The sequence below is a fragment of the Diadema antillarum genome, unplaced genomic scaffold, assembly GCF_040938485.1.
Source record: "Diadema antillarum isolate AM-2024a unplaced genomic scaffold, OU_Dant_1.0 scf00000123, whole genome shotgun sequence".
Lineage (NCBI taxonomy): Eukaryota > Metazoa > Echinodermata > Echinoidea > Diadematoida > Diadematidae > Diadema > Diadema antillarum.
Window position 1 is genome coordinate 1,844,714 of NW_027271012.1, and position 17,787 is coordinate 1,862,500.

General features: G+C 38.3%; 1 protein-coding gene across 1 annotated transcript; it reads right to left on the reverse strand.

The window, feature by feature from the left end:
• Positions 1-362: 362 nt before the first annotated feature.
• LOC139720206 (ficolin-2-like) lies at positions 363-6,720 on the reverse strand. Its single transcript, XM_071631567.1, has 4 exons — positions 6,360-6,720; positions 2,882-3,198; positions 1,382-1,649; positions 363-610 (listed from the first exon to the last, which is right to left on the reverse strand). The coding sequence occupies exons 1-4, from the start codon at positions 6,601-6,603 to the stop codon at positions 363-365; spliced, it is 1,077 nt and encodes a 358-aa protein (XP_071487668.1). The 5' UTR covers positions 6,604-6,720.
• Positions 6,721-17,787: the final 11,067 nt, after the last annotated feature.

A 17,787-nucleotide genomic window follows, 5' to 3' on the forward strand; every position in this document is an offset into this window, starting at 1 on the left:
GTTTCATATTTGCAACATACAATATGAAATAAGTTTAAAAATCTTTCTTTTAAAACTTTAAAACTTTCCTTGCACGCACTCTTATCAAGTGCTTCCAGATGTTGCTCTTTCATTGCTTTATCTCTCTCTCTCTCTCTCTCTATCTATCTATCTTTCTATCTATCTATCTCTATATCTCTCTCTCTGTCTCTCTCTCTATCTATCTATCTATCCATCTATCTCTATCTCTCTCTCTATCTCTCTCTCTCTCTCTATCTATCTATCTATCTATCTCTATCTCTCTCTCTTTCTCTATCTCTCCCTCTCTGTCTGTCTTTTTTTCTCTCTCACTTTCATTCTCTTCCTCTTCTTTTTTTTTTTTTTTACCGAGGTCTGACTTTGATTTCTGAAAACTTCAGTGACCGGTAGAAGCCACCGAATTCGTACCACGTGACGCCCCGCGCAAACTCCTCGTTGTCCGGACCGAGGTATCTCCCGTTAAGGTTGCTGTAGAGACAGCTGTTATACCACCAGCCTCCTGGATACACTTCGCCGCAGTTAGCTTTGGCCAGGTCATTGTCGCGGTCGTACGTAGTGAAGGGCATGCTCTGGTGGTAACTCAGGGAATCACCTGTGTGTGTGTATGTATGATAATTCTTATTCATTATATGAAGAAAGGACTTAATCTCATTACTTTAAAAGGTAAAAGGTATTAGATTTCCTTTTTTTCTCACATGCAGTCAAGCATTCTCCAGTCACACACACATACAAAAATTGCATGTAATAATCCTTTTTCACCTCGACATACCCGATTACGTGTGACCTGGTCAGTCCCACCTCGCCCCAATTCCAACAACATCAATGATAAGACTTCTTTATTGTAAACTTCGAAGCTCACTGTATCAGAAGATACTGACTACATCTGAAATTTTCTTCGAGCATATTCTTAAGGTGTTGATACACTTGATACACTGAACACGGAAAACTTTTTTTTTTTTTTTTTAGTAAAAGGAACTATAGTTTATTATTTCAGCACATCTCTACTAAAATGATAATAACAAAATGTTTGTTAAAAGTTTGTAAAAAAACTCACGGAGTTATGTTTAAAACTGTGATCATAATATTCTGCTATCAGGTTATCTTTTACCCATCATCTCCATTTCCTCAATAAGTTTAATTAATGCAAGCAAAGGTTGTTACGTTCTTATGTGTCCTTTATCCTCGATATAACGAGGTCGACCGGACCCAATCATAATTTATTTCCTCGTTAAATCAGCAAAGCACAAACGTATCGCACAAACAAACTCAGATGCATTGGTTTCACTCGCAAGGATGAGTGCAAGGTATTAAAGGTTACCAGAATCTCATGAGAGAAAACTATGAGGGATTTGACCACACCCACCTGCCGTGCCGTTTGCCTTGAATTCGCCGATGTTCAGGCGAAAGTTCCCCCAGTAGTCACTGATGCGGACCGTCTCGTATTCCGCCACGCCCCACGTCCCGTTGAAGTCCATGACGTCGATCCGCAGCTCGTAGTCGTCTTGGGCGGTCAGGCGGCTCATCTTGTCCAGCCCCATCCAGAACTCGGACAGGAGGTGGCCGAAGCCGCGGCGGTACGCGCCCCAGTTTTGCTCGAAGTCGACGCTCCCGTCCTGACGGCGCTGAAACACCTGTGACGTCAGGGACAGATACTGACATTATTAAAGTCACTAATTATCACTTGCAGATGAAAAAAAAAAATAGTGTTAGTGCTTTAAAATACAGTAGCCCTAAAATGTGAGTTCGGGATAGAAGCAACCAACGTAAAAATGCTAACAATGATGATCCACGTTATTGTTTAATATACAAAATGTGAACGATACTTTTATTATAAACGTTTCTAGAATAAACAGCCTACAATTATGGTCTATTGAGAAAATCAAGGATATCTCCTTAGTATGTATTTACGGCTTTATTGACAAATTTGTATGTGGTAGGATGTTTTGTGAAACAACTGAACTATACATAAAATATGCATCAAATGTGATAACTTGAATATTTGTTTATTACCGTTCCCAATGGTAAACAGTGGCTTTAAGATGTCTGTGCGCACGGAGACTCAATGACATGTGACATGTTGGCAGACCATATCACATCTGCCCACTCGTCTGCTGCCAAAATCGAGGACTAAAGGGACTTAGAGTACAGAAGCAGAAGAGGTAATTATTGGATACTCGCACAACGCCTGTTATTGCAGACGGACTTCTAGAACGAGGGGGAAAAAAAAGCAATTTTAGCAGTTTCAGATAATGAGTAATCTTTAACCTGCTAAAACTTCTGAATGCCAGCAAGCGTTTCTAGGCTACACTTCCTGCGACGGTCGAACATGACCATACTAAAATGACTGTGGGTTTGTCACATGACCACAAAATAGATATTCTTTTCATCCTTTGAAAAAGAAATTGTGTTCGATCCTGGACAGAATTCAAAAAACAAAGAGTTGATATCACCGTCAAAAATTGTTGAGTTTTGTCCCACTCAATTTAGTATATCATGCAATAGCGCTATGGATCCTGAGTATTATGTATTCTGACGTTATGTCATTAACCATTAGCTCTGCTGTGTCAAGTGTACATGAATATTTAAGTTGTGTTATCCGATTTCTCCCGACAATTTGTTTGAAGACTCCACGAGGTAGACACACTGCTACCTGCTGATGAACATCTAACATCATTAAAAGTTAATTTTTCGGTCTTAAAAGGAAGTGTCTATTGTGTGCGTCGAAGTCCAAACGGATGAAATGCAATGATTTAAAGGTGCAAAATTGCACCCGTAAAGGTGCAATGTTGAACTTTTTTTTTCTTAAGGCGTAAAAACAATAAAACATAATATAAGGTGGAAAAAAAGGTAGGGAGGACCTTACTGTCCAACCGCCTCCATCAGCTTCCATATCGCAGTAGACCTGAAAGGGCTGCCCACACCCGTCGGGCAGAATGGTATAGACCCCGGTAACGTTGGCAACGTTTTGCTGCACCTCCAGACAGTCTCTCGGAAGAACGTCGGGCGGGTCCATCATCACGAAGTGGATACCCTGCAAAGACGGAGGGACCTCGACGTTCAGAAAACGGGAGCCAGGGTTGTCTGCCGACTCACTGTTGATGGATGAAGAATACTGGATCTCTTCCGGATCGCTTTGTGGCCCGGAAGTGGATGTCGATTGCACGGTGGTCGTTGATTTTGCTGTTGAAAAACGAACATGAGGCGGAAGATGACGATAAATTAGTATACTCGTATGGCGTTTATACTTGCAATGCGCTTCTGATATTGCAATAAGTTTAGCATTCGTTGTTACCAAGTTTTCGCGTTGATTGTATTTCGTATGAATGTTATTAAGGGAAACCGAATTCAATGTAATCCAATTAAAATGCAATTAGTGAGTAGATTGCCTATTGAAGACATCATGTTCTTTTGCTGTGTTTGTAATTTGATGTTAGTTTTTCGAACTTGACAATTAGGACAAGGTTAATGTTTACAATAGCCACTAATTTCGAGATTACCATTAATTTAGGAAATACAAGCAGCACGCGATCCATTCCTATTTGCTTTAATGGATTAAGATTTCATTAACGTTGCAAAAAAAAAAAAGAGGAAAACACGGGAGAGAAGGGGTTTTAGGTTTTAATGATTTTGATTTTAATGATCGACATGATTGATGAAAAGTCTAATGTAAATGTCAAAATGTATAGTCTTCTTATAATGATGATAAAAACAACAACATACATGTATATGATGAAAATATAAAGATTTGTTACCATAAACTTAATGAATAAACGCTTATGGCGCAGAGAAAAGCAGATATGAATATCTATGAAGAGAGGTATGAGAAAAGAGATGAACGAAATAATTATTTACAAAATTGCTTATACCAGCGATTATAATTCCTGTCATTTTTCTTTTAATTACTCCATTTGAATGAAATAAAAGCTCAACTAAACAAAATATAAGCGTTTGGCACCTAGGGAATAATCACTGAATTGTTCACTGTTTGCACAGCGAAAATGACATAATGAAACATCACGTACTAAATGTAACCGACCATGACCTGCATCAACTGTTCACCTGTACCTCGGTGAGAAAATATTTTGTCACGCCTTGCTAATCATTGATATAGGTGATTTTACTTTGTATAACCCTTTAGTGAAAGCAGACAGACCTCTCTTTTCCCTGTCTCCTTTCAACTATCCTACCTCTATGCAAGTCATCCCTCCCTCCTATTCTCCTTCCGATGTATATTATAACATTATGTTATGTACGTGGGCTGCACGCAGATCAAGCCACGCTTATGCTGTAGCCCCTCTGTATTATTCATTGTTGTATGTTTTCTTGTATGTTTTGCTGTACATTGCGCAAAGACAATAAAGAAGAAAATACTCTGTGAACAGCTTATATTTATGTTTATACATGAATGTGTATGTACAATGATGATACAGAAACCAATAAATCAAATTAAATTAAATCAAATCAAATAGATAGACGTCACAACAATGAGAATGACTGGACATTAAAATTTTCATTTAAGTTTTCCATTCTCCCTTTCAATAAAGTTTGATTTTCAGCAGCTCCTAAGAAATGACAGTTATGGATTGGTTGGTTCATGAGATTTGGCATGAAAGTGGAAATGTCTTCTTTATAAATGCTTTTCGAGAATTTTATCTTTGGATCATTCTTACTCATTCTCATTTCGCAGTTTCCATTCCGTAAATAATTCTCCGTCACTTTGCAATCTTCCCACACTCTACATCTGATAAGCACGTTATACAAAAGTCTCGCCTCCTACGCATCTCAACCACAGATCCAAAGGCAGTATTTCTATTCTATTCGTTCGGTTTATGTCACAAACCAGGAATTGTAATGATCGATTGTGGGACAGAAGAATTATCATAAAACGATAAACCATTAAAAAAAGTCATCTATACAACAAAATTGTGCGCGCGTCAGGTTTGTACATCCAAGGCGACATGGAAACGTAGAATAAAAGATTAAAATGCTGTAGATTAGCAATGATATGAAAAGAATGTTTTTGTTTTATTTTCTTCCATGTTTTGTCCAATGCTGATAACGTATCTCACTATTGATGTTGTGACATGTAAAAAATCGTCATATCATTCTAAATATTATCTGGCCTCACAATTATATTCTACTGCCATATATCTCCTGTCACTCTCCATGTAAAATTAAAGCATCAACGTTAAGATAATCGTTACAACGCTGTCATGTCCGTAAAGCGTTTCTATGTCTGCTTCTGTTCACCTTCACTCTATTAAGCTTTTCCTGTATGACAGATATGTCTCACAGCGTTGTGCAATGGTGTGCGAGAAAGACATTAAAATATTCACCGCCTCCAACTCCTCAACACAAAGACAGACACCCTAATCCGTTTTATTTTTTGGGGTCAAATTGAGATCTCGGATTCTAGTTTCAAGAGATCGTATAGTTTGATCGAGACCTAGCGTAAGGTTCATAACATTTTTTTTTTGTGAGACAATGAGAAAAACTCTTATAAAATATGAAAGAGCGTGTAATTCCAGGAAGTATTCGAAGTTTATTGGATGAAAACTGGTCCTGAAATGGTTGAGATATCCAAAAAAAAAAAAAAAAAAAAAAGCGTTCCTAAGAAAAGTAACATGCCAGGGGTGTATCCAGGACTTTTTCGGGGGGTGGGGGGGGGGGGGGGGGGGTTCGTAATCAAAATTTTTGGACCTTTACCTTTGCGAGGGAGCGGAGCGACCGAGCGGGGGGGGGGGAGGTGTGGGAGGGGGGTGTCCCCGCTCCCACGGTAGGGTTTTTTTGAATTTTATATCTTAAAATGGGGCCATTTGGTGCATACAAAAGTGACTTTTTCGGCATGGCAGTGCGGCTCAGTAGACATAAGGTATGGCATATTAAACTAAGTTACGAAATTTACGATGTTTTTGACAATTTGCTGGAACACCACCTGGTCACTTTTTTCCCCTGTTGTATATAGGGTAAAAAGCCCTCAAAAAATAGAAATGTCTTTTACAAAAAGTGGACCTTTTGAAAACTTTTATGGGGGGTGTTCGTACGACCCTCCCGACCCCCCCCCCCCCCCCCCTGCATACACCCATGCATGCCACGACTTTTATAAGTAGACTATCTCGTTGCTTTACTTTGTTCTGGGATATCTCAGTCATTTCAAAACTGATTTTCATCAAATAAACCTTTGATTCCTCTCAGAATTGTATGCTCTTTAACATTTCATAGAATTGTTTGTAAATATCTCACAAAACGTTACAGGCTGAATCTTCACCTCAACCAGCACTGTACAGTCCCTTTAAGGCGTTTGCAAGCTATCTACATTTCTTTTGTGTCAGGTGACTTACGTGCATTGGTGGTGGTCTGTTCGTAAAAGCTCTCGTACAGATGTGACCCGCCTCCCTGCATCTGTTCGATCATACTTGCCAGTCCTTCGACGGCCATCTCAAGAGTCTGGACCTTCGAGTCTTGGTTGTCGAAGAAGCCCGCGACGTCGATGCAAGCGTTTCTCGTCTCACGGATATCGCTCATCGCCTTGCGGACGATCTCGCAAGAGCAGTCACTCATTGTCCGATGCATTGTCATCTCCATTTGGTTCCCTTCATTCGTTCGCGCCCATGTCTCGGTGTCAGACCCATCGTCGGGCTCGAAAGAGTCCGTCCCCACCTGGGATGACGAACTCAAGCTGCCGGCTGGAGAGGCAGCAGTCTGGCCACAATGTGGTCTGCGAGCAGCGCAGTCACGAATACGATATTTAGCCTCGCAATCAGCACGTTGTTAAAGCAAGGAGCCATTCTTGGAGACTGATGATGCCCGCCAAACAACTCGACAGTCAACCGCGCCAACAACTACATGTGACACATTCCCAGCAAAATTACACCTCTCTAGCGCCGTTTAAACTTAAAGGGTTCAGTGATCCCCACTCTATCCCTCTCACTCACTCTAAACTCTGTAGACTGAGCTTCTGGACTACATCTCGCATCTAACAAAATAAGAAAAGTCGTTGACCGTGGATGTTCACTGAAGAAGAAGACCGGATTTTTTTTTTCCGAATTGACGAAGTTCCGGTTCAAAAAACTTCCAAGCAGCTGAAGTTTGTGACAGATTCCCGAAATAAGGTGTGCAATCACACCTAGAAGCGGCTACTCGGATCTGTGGACACGAGACAAGAATTGTCTGGCCTCGAACTGAAGCCCACGCGGAAAGTCTTAGGTGAAACCCCATCCGGCGCCTTGTTGCCATGGAAACGAGCCACTGTAAACAGACTGTCAGAATGAACTACAACATGTTTGTTTAGGTTAACTTTGATTCGAAGAAGAAAAAAAAAACCGTACAGACTTTCACGTTTTTCCCATTCAATGCTCACTATAAAGATAAGTTTTGCCATGTCTTGTCTTTTGTTTGCCATGTCTTTTGACAATGTTATCCTAGAGACTCAATGAGGCTCTCACCTACCTCACAAGCACGTAGGTACAAAAAATGATTCAGAATGCGAAGGATTTGAAAACCACGGCGAGTCTTTTATTTTGCCAGGAAATCAGTCATGTCTGCTTTCCCTTTCGTTTCCTCCGATGTCAGACAGATAGCTTTGATTTTTTTTTCTAGATTCTGTAGAAACCTATTGATAGTTGGTGCAATTGAGCGAAAGAAAACCTGTCTACTATTTTTGGATTAATCATCGGTTCATTGAATAAAACTACGCTGCCTGATGTTTCCTTAAAGGTCCAGTTTACCTTCTGGAGCAGTGATTAAAAACAAAAATCACGATATCACTTTTGCTGCATATGTGTAGGTCAGTCGTATCAAGAAATATCTACCATATATTTTTTTTTTCAATAAAGCCTATAATATAAGGAGATATCACTATTTTTTCATTAAACAATAACTGTAGAAGGTTTAGTCTGGAAGCATGCTTATTATTGATATTGTTCACATTTTGTGTTGTTAAATTCACGTCGATTATACTGGTTCAAATTTTTACATTGGTTGTTTCTAGCCCTATCTCGTATTTTAGAACTATTTTGAAGCATATAGGGTGTACTGGTTTTTGTTTTATCTGCAAATGGTAAATTATGCCTTTAAGTTCTTACCAAGATCATGATAGATATGACAATATGATCATGAAACAACAACAACAACAGCAACAGTAGCTCTGGCAGAGCTTAAAGCACTGTTGTAGCTTCTTGATGTTCTTTAGTAAACATGCAACAGAAATCAAGAGAAAGAAGACGTTTGAGGACAAGTCCACCTTCATAGACATGTAGTAGACATCGAGTGAATGCAGCAAGAACACAACAGTAAGAGTTTAAAGGAAAACCATCCCATCCATTCAAAAGTTATGAATCTTTGAAGTTTTTGTTCAGTCCCTGCTGGATGAGAAGACTACGACTTGCGATGGAACATGTATAGTATTTTATGTATTTTTATCACGTATTTCACTTTTCTCGCATAGTAAATGAACTCATGACTTGCCTCTTTCAGAAAGCAGGGAAAATAACATTACCCTATACAAACATCAGTAACAAGTCGTGGAAATGTGCACCTTTTTTTTCAAAAAAATGAAATTTTGTGAAATTCTCTTTATGATTTCCTTATAATATGGTTTTATGTATAATACACTGTAGTAGTCTTCTCATCCAGCAGTGATTACAATAATGCTGTAAGTAATCACGTGGCATAGTACACGAATAAAACATTACTACACGATTATAATCATGTTCATATCCGCAGCAAAGTTATGAAGGCACTTCTGCCCAATACATGAAGCAGGATGTCGCTGATGCTTCCAATTAGAGTATCCTACTCGTTGATATTTTTGTCAACAAACGTGAATCCGGACGTGTCTGTTTGTTCGATTGTTTGTTTGTCTGCTTTTTATAAGTAGATTATATGATTGATATTACTGTATATAGGAAACATGAATTCAACATATAACTTTAAATAGATGATCGATATAATATGTATGAGGAACGGTATGGTATTGTGTCCTTGTTGAGTTGCTAGATGGTCTTTTATCTTATATAATTATTACCTCCATCTCATTAAAAAAACAACTACATGCACGTACAAACACGCAGGCAGACAACGTTTATTCTGTTATAGCGCCATCTTTGTCGCACGTTAAAAAAACCGTGCACGTAAAGTGTAAAGATGAAAGAATAACGATGGAGCCTCAGTCGATTTTTTTTTTGTTTACTACCCCCTTTCTATCCATTTCTTTATCTGCCCATCTTGATCTGCGTTTTCTTGAAATAGGGGATAGAATATGGCTGTCATCAATAGTGCTATGTTACCCAGTTGTTATTTGTTGTTAATGATAATGATAATGAATAACATTTATATAGCGCTTAATACTGATGTTTCTAAGCGCATCGAATCGGGGGAAAAAATAATATATATAACGTAAAAACAAAATACAGCATTATGTACACATTATGATAACAACAGCAACAACAACAACAGCAAAATTAAGGTTGTGTAAACAGATGAGTTTTCAACAATGACTTAAACCTATCAACATTTCAGCGTTACGAATATAAAAGGGAGTTCATTCCAAAGAAGTGGGGAAATAACTGAAAAGGCCCTATCACCATAACGTGTACAGGTGCGGGGACCATGTGATAATTGGAGAGCGGAGGAAGAACGAAGAGAACGGGTTGAAGTGGAGGAGCGGAAGGAAATTAAATCTTTAAGATAAGATGGGGCAAGATTATTACATATCTTGTAAACAATAAGGAGGATTTTAAAAGTGATACGTTGATGGATGGGGAGCCAGTGGAGGGATTGGAGAACTGAAGTAATGTGGTCAGATCTTTTTGTAAGGGTCACAAGCCTAGCAGCTGTATTTTGAATTCTTTGAAGTGGTGCAGTACTTGAAGCAGGGAGACCAACAAGAAGGGAATTGCAGTAGTCAAGGTGAGAGGAAACAAATGCATGAATGAGACGTTCCGTGGAAGACTGATCCAATAATTTACGTATCTTACCAATTTTACAAATACCCCAAGCAGCAGAACGACATGAATTCTTAATATGTTGTTGAAAGTTCAGATGCTTATCTACAATAACTCCGAGATCTCTGACGGACTGAGAGATGGGGATAGTACTACCTTCAAGGGAAAATTCTGTTAGAGAGCTACCCCGCCTGAACTGAGAATGAACATATAAAAATTCCGATTTAACACAATTCAATTTCAAATAATTATCGTGAGACCATTGCTTGATATCATCAACGCATCTACTAAGTTTGCGGAGTGCTTCGACTTGGGTATTTGGTTGTATGATTATGTAGATTTGAGTATCGTCGGCATACATAACATGTAAAATATCGTTATGAGAGTTGATTACTGAAGACAGAGGGGCTGTGTATAGAAGAAATAGTAAAGGACCACACATGGTGATGTTTTTTGCTATTGTGAGATCTGCTCCGCGCATGAGACGACCTATCACTAGACAGCCAATGTAAAAACAAAAACCACCCCCCCCCCCCCCCAAAAAAAAAAAGGGGGGGCGGGGTCCTGGAAGAGAGAAACACAGTCAGAATGTGATAGTCGGAAATGAAACGGAAGATGTAATCGACTGGGGTTGAGCAGACTATTTCCGGGTAAAAAAGTTAGAATGCCAGAAGTGAGAGAGCATGTGATAAGGATTGCCCTGATAATCCTATTTCCTTATTTTTCTCTGTTTCTCTATTTTTCTTTTTTTTTTCCGGCTTCCGTCACCGTCATCCTTATTGTTTTACAGCACCACTACTGACTATTAAAATACACAGTGGTAAACAGGTGGCCGTGCATTATCATGACAGAGATTAATCGATATAGCAAAGGGTATAACTTGATGCCCAGTTTTGTAATGCAGCTCACTGTGGACATCCGTGAACAAGATGTTTAAGGGGATGATATCGGTTTGGTTGATATAGGGCTTCAGGTTCGATTTTTTTTTTTTAGATAATGAGAAACCTCTCACCAAATTACGGAAAAGCACACAATTCAAGAGGAATTCAAAGTTTATAATTTTTATGATTAAAATTGTTTTCGAAATGGCTGATATATCCAGAAACAAAACGGTACTAGTAACAAATGGGACCCATCTTTTATTATGACCACATGTTATTCTTTGATTTTCGATGGCGTAGCTCAACCATTTTAAAACCGATGCTCATCAAGTAAGCTTTGATTTCGTCTTAGAACTGTATGCTCTTTATTATTTTATAAGTGATAAGTTATTTTACAAGTGATAAGTTAAAATCTGAATCCTTCATCTGAATTAAAGGGTGTGTACAGTTCTGGTCGAGGTGAGGATTTAGCTTTTAACATTTTGCGTGATATTCAGAAACCACTCTATGAGATGTCAAAGAGCATGCAATTCTAAGGGGTATCAAAAGTTTATTTGATGAAAATCGGTTTTGAAATGGCTGAGATATCCAAAAACAAGGTGAAACAAAGAGATCCTAATAAAGTTGTGGCATGTCGCCTTTTATTATTATCACTTTTTGGGATATATCAGCCATTTGAAAACCAATTTTCATCAAATAAACGTTGAATCCTTCTTAAAATTACATGCTCTTTCATATTTCATAAGAAGTTTCTCATTATCTCACTTAAGAATGTTCAAAACATGAATCCCCACCTCAACCAGTACTGTACAGTCCCTTTAAACCAGGATCCCTTATCATTTGGTGTTAAGAGTGGGTATGGGAAAAAAAGTTTCGCCAAAGATGATGACGGGATCCAATGCATGAGTGGTGACAGCACTAATGAAAATCACACTTCACGGACATTGATCACTACCGTCGTTAAGGTGTCTTAGTCCTTTAAAGAGAATGTATTATTGTAAAGTTACATGAATACGCATTGAACTGATTGATTCTTTCTTTATTTGTTGCCATGGTAATTGATAGATTATGATTATTGCATGTTATATTCTGGAACGTTCACCAAATGAGATCATTTTGACTGTGTATACACGCTTCTCTGTTAACTGTTGAAGTAATTTTCAAAATGTCAATTTCATGTGCATAATATTATAATCATCTGGTTAAAAGGCGAAACAAAATGAAATTGTAGTATGATGTTACTCTGTGTGCAGCATGGTCGACATACAACGTCTGACGTTATTTTTTTTTTCAATAAAAAGAAAAAAAAAATCAGACAGAGAAAGGTGGCCAGAGGGAGACGGATGTGATAGATTGTGTTGTTTCCGGTGTTGAATTACGAAAGGAGCGGAGTTACATGTGTGTGTGTGTGGGGGGGGGGGGGGGGGGGTCAATTCTTGGCACATTTTAGCGAAAGTCCCTTTAGTGATAATCAGGTTCATTTCAACAAGGACCTGCCAAACAAAGAGGGCTAATGTGGACTGAACGAAGACGCCTTTCCCTTTATGTGGAGATGCCGACTGGTTGTAGTCCACTTGTCTTGTCCACCAAGTCTGAAACCTGTTCAATAGTCATGACGTCATCCGACCTAGAATCACGGTAAACGTAAAATCGTCGCGATCAAATAGGTACCGGTTCTGGACATGAAAGTAATCATGCGAATAGAATAGACCAGCGATTACCTTTAAAAGCCCAACAATAGAACGAAAAAACAATTCTTTCAGAAATCATAACATAAAAGCAGGCCCGTAGCCGGGGGGGGGGGGGGGGGGGGGGGGGGTGCGTCGGGTGCGTACGCACCCCCCCCCCCCAAATTCTGAAAGGTCCACTTTTTCATAATAACGGTTTTTAGCAATTCTCAAGATAACAATCCAAATAAATATAAAGACACATTATATGCTACGTAAATGTGGAAGAGTACGTTTAACAATGTTAAAAATAATTGTACGAAACCCTTTTGTTGTATGAACCATCGGATCGTCCCCATGCACACAAACACAAATGTTATATGTATCAATTTGTGCGAGCTATTATTATATTGGCACTGCATGCCATGGCCCTTGGCGCGTGTGACCGGTGTTTTTTTTTCCACTGGCCGCCCGAGTACGTGCGATTCGTGGATGACATTGAGGTTGACACTTGCATTTTTTCACAGGAACAGAGGTAAGTGGATGAAAATCTAATAGCCTCAAGTTTACATATATGATAAAAATTAAAGAAATTTCCTCGAAACTACTATAATCGAAAACCTGAGACATTTTATATCTACGTCTCACAAAGATATAGTACATGTATATATAAGTACATGTTGGCATGATAATGCCTGGGGATAGATTATTATGTCAACTATTTTCCATTATGAATGCATGCTCCAATCAAATTGTGAAAAGGTGGTCATGAATTAGCATTTCTTACGAACGATCAGGAGAGACAAAACAAAATGAAAGGCCTGTCTATACTCCAGTTCTCTTGTAACACTCATTGGGCCATTATGCATGCCTAACGAATTATAATAGCTGCTTTTTCTAGCCCTTTCTAGCCCTCATTGAAAGTTTGAGGAAAATCGGACAATCCGTTCAAAAGTTATGAATTTCTGAAGTTTTTGTGCAGTAACCGCTGGATGAGAAGACTACTGCAGTGTGTGAATAACTTAGATGTCACACGCGTACAACAATATAAGGAAAATATAAAGAGAATTTCACAAAATTTCATCTTTTGAAAAAAGTACACATTCCCCCGACCCGTTACCGACAAATATTATGGGTAATATTATTCCCCCTGCCTTTAGAAAGAGGCAAGTCAAGTGCGCTTTTATTATGCGAAAAAAGTGAAAATATGTTGAATTTTCTTTACATTTTCTTTATACTGTTGTACGCATATGACTCACAAGCTGTAGTAGTCTCCTCATCCAGCGGTTCCAACACAAAAAAAATTAAAAATTCATAACTTTTGCATCGATTGTCCAATTTTCCTCAAACTTTCACTGATGTGTTCTACTAATATTGTTGCATTCTCTCAATCCTTATGTTTATGAAGGTGAACTTGTCCTTTAAAGGTAGTGGATCTCTTTGCAGCCCAAATTCGAAAATGCATAGAGACTGCTAGTAACCAAATATGCTACTATAATTTAATAAATAAGAAATAACCATTCCAGTATGTATCTTAGTGTGCACAGTAAGACAGATCAAATCAAATAGGAAAACATCTGAGCACTAAGCCTGAGGTCTGAATTTGCACTCAACATCTTCCAATGGCTAACGGATGTTTAATTTTTGAATTTCACTGACCTCCAAATTTCACAAAGAAAACCTTCATAGCATGATGGTTAATATGACATTTGACTGATATTGGAGATGTTTGCGAATCGGATCTACTACCTTTAATATCATTAAATCTAAAATGATTATTTGAAAGTTCTGAAATGCTGGAAATATCCTACCACAAGGAGGCAAAATATAAATGGTTCACATTTACAATTCATTTTGTTTTAAAAATGTTCTTATTTATTTTCGTTTTTGACAAACTCGCATACCAACGGCTGATATACTGTATAGTAAAGTGAATGTTTCATCTTCCAAACAGCATCCAATGGGATGGAAAACTCCAACTGAAAGGTGGACACCGTGACGATACTCGCTAAAGAAAACGCGTAATAGGGGTCGTTTTTTCTCACGGATTAGATGGAAAGTGTGATGTACGAGCGTATATAATCAAAGGGTATCAAAAAGGCCGAAATTTGGGAAAATGGTATATTGTTCAATCATGATGAAGTACTTCTTTAGGGTGCAGGAAACATTTAAAGAATACTTGTTTTTAAGGCCCGAAAAAATCATATGATCATTACTCGTTTACGGGTCATTTTGAAAGTCCATGTATGAGCATGGTGTCCACCTTTTAATTGTCGCTACCCCTCCCGGGACAGTATCAAAGGACCGTTTTGTTAATTAACGCAATCCCCCCTTCCTTTAAAAATCCTGGCTTCAGGCCTGCTAACGCGGGTATACAATAGAAAAAATAAAAGTTAAAACAACACCAGGAAAATCACTATTCTCAATTTTGCGGCGCGCTACGCGCGCAGAGTCTCGAACACAATTAAACTTTGCAACTTCCTGGCAAAATGAGTTTTTACTATTTCCTAGATGAAATACCGTAACGCGATTGCATGCAACAGACAAAAATACAAATTTCCTCGAGACTTTAAAACGTCATTAAAACAGTAAAAATTCACAATTTGCGGCGCGCTTCGCGCGCAAATTCTTATACAACTTTTGTAGTTCGGTCGTCCAAAGAATATATATATATATATATATATATATATATATATATATATATAGTGTGTGTGTGTGCGTGTGCGTGTGTGTGTGTCATCATTGGTATTGGTACTGAAGGTCCGTTTTTTTAGTGACCGCACCCCCCCCCCCCCTTGAAAAATCCTGGCTACGGGCCTGTAAAAGCAATCGCCAATTCTGATTAGGTGTGGTTAATCAGGGTGAATCCCATGATTATGGAATGCACCTCACTTGGAGCCTGGGCGAGGTCTCTTTCAGTTGTAAGGGATTAGTACATTTGTTTGTTTTGTTTTTCTTTTTTCATAAAACGTGTAATATTTCCACGTTGGGGACCCTTGAGTAGAGTTTGAGCGGCTTCTCTTTGCAAATTTCAGGGCTGGAGTGAAATTAGTTCATCTGCATAAAAATAAGAAAGACATTGATTTTTTCTTTTTTGTTTTTTATTCATTTCTTTAAAATGATTTGTGTCCATTAAGAAATATTGGCGGCTGCTGTGTGAGACAGTCCTGGCAGACAACGAGAATGCAATCCCGCTCTTTTCTGTGTCCAAACAGCTACCATATGAGGGCGCTCTTCAAAAGTGAAATGCCAGACTGTTGTGTGCTCGCAATATTGTTACAGACAGTCTGACGGAAGACACCGCCCTGCCACAACTGTCGCGACAGGTAATAAAAGATTTAATCGTGTCGTTAAAAAAAGGGCAAAATATTATTCGAAAACATAGGAATCAGAGGGTATCAAAGTAGGAAAGGATAGGAGGGAGTGTAAAATGTGAAAATATGACTAATAAACTTAATGTGGTGATGTAGCCAATATGATGGAATGGGAAGATTAGGCAAACATACACACAAAATTACAGTCTTTAAGTAAAATAGGGGACTGTAACGATTAAGAGAATGCGAAAGCATCGCCATGTAAGAAGAATGAGAGAAAACTAAATGCAGATATGAGCGAAGTATGAACATGGATAATCCAAGAAGACAAATTTATAGTTTCTTGGAAAGTGGGTAATAAACTTTTTCATTCTCATAAATAAGGTAATCATTTAATTTGACATCACTACTTTGTTCTCTTCAAACAAAATACCTGATCCATGCTGGTAGGAGCGTTGGTTACTCTTGCCTGATAATTGCCGGAACAAGTGCAAGCAATGGAGGTGGTGTGGGTTTCTCTGGGACCTGCTCTAGCTCTCTAGGAACCTTACACAAGTCCAATTTGATTAGGAAGCAGGAACTTCCGGTGCAGGTGCATGGCTGCCTACCATAGACAAAGAGAGCGTGAATAAGCCCAGCGGGGGATGTTTGTTAAACTCCGGTACCTATTTCTTATCCATTTCCTTCTGGTAATTCAGTCCAAATAATATGTAATTTCTTTCCTTTCTTTAAAGGGGTTATACAGTAAAGCAAAGAAATAGGTCTGATAATGCATGAAACTATAATGTTAGGAAAAGAATCGAAAACTTCCATTCAGATGATGTTAGTTGTTAGAAACTAACACTCACGCAAGATCTGAAGATAGATTTTAAAAGAAGGTGTTTTGTGTGTATGTTACTGAGCGTGAGAGAGAGAGAGAGACAGATTTGATTTGATTTGATTTTATTGTTCCACATTTCAAAACATCAAACATGATACGATCGATTGAACATAAGATTGAACATAGCGTCGTAAATTACAAAAATACAAGAGAAGACAATTTAACGAACATGAAATGTGGGGACCTACTAAAAAGCAAAGCTTGTAATGTATAGGTCCCTGTATATATGAAAGTGTTGGTCTTCTTAAACAACCTAGAAACGAAAACTATGAAAGGAAGGAAAGGGACGTAAAAGAAAAGAGAGCAAAAAGAGCAAAGGAAAGGAATAGAATATACGAAAGCATAGCGAAATACAAAGTAGCCACCTGTAACGCGTTAACAAGACTCCTTGTCACCCGAGCAACACAGTTACGTAACTGTAAGAATGCGCAAAAACGCACATGATACATAATGATTCATAAATTCAGGAATAGCCTTGACATAAATGACTCAGTAAAAAAACAAAAGGCAACCATGGAATACATATGATAAACAACGAATCTGATAAAGAAGAGGGAGTTCAAATAAAATTGCATGTTGTATTATTAGATATAAGCCTGCACAAGGGATTTTTTTAGTTTACGTTTAAAACAGTTCAATGACAACGATTCAATAATGTCGGAGTCAAGGCTATTCCAGAATGTTGGACCTGTATGTACTATTGTTTTAAGAGCAAATGCAGTTCTCACGGGAGAAAAGTGAAATGAATTTTCCTGTCTTGTAGGGTAGGAATGTATAACTTTATTTTTTACAAACATGGGAGTGAAAGCATAAGGTAATTCGTCTTTAGTTAACTGGTACATAAATATCCCAAGGGAGTAAGAATATATATCAAAAATCTTTAGGAGGTTATTACTTTTGAACAGAGGGCTTGTCGGTGCTAAATAATTGGTACAATTGATAATCCTTACAGCTCGCTTTTGTATTCTAAAGATAGACTCCAGGCGTATTTTGGAACAATTCCCCCAGGCCAGTATGCTATAATGAAGATACGGCAATAACAAAGTCGAATATAAGGTACGTAATATATATATGTGGGGAAAA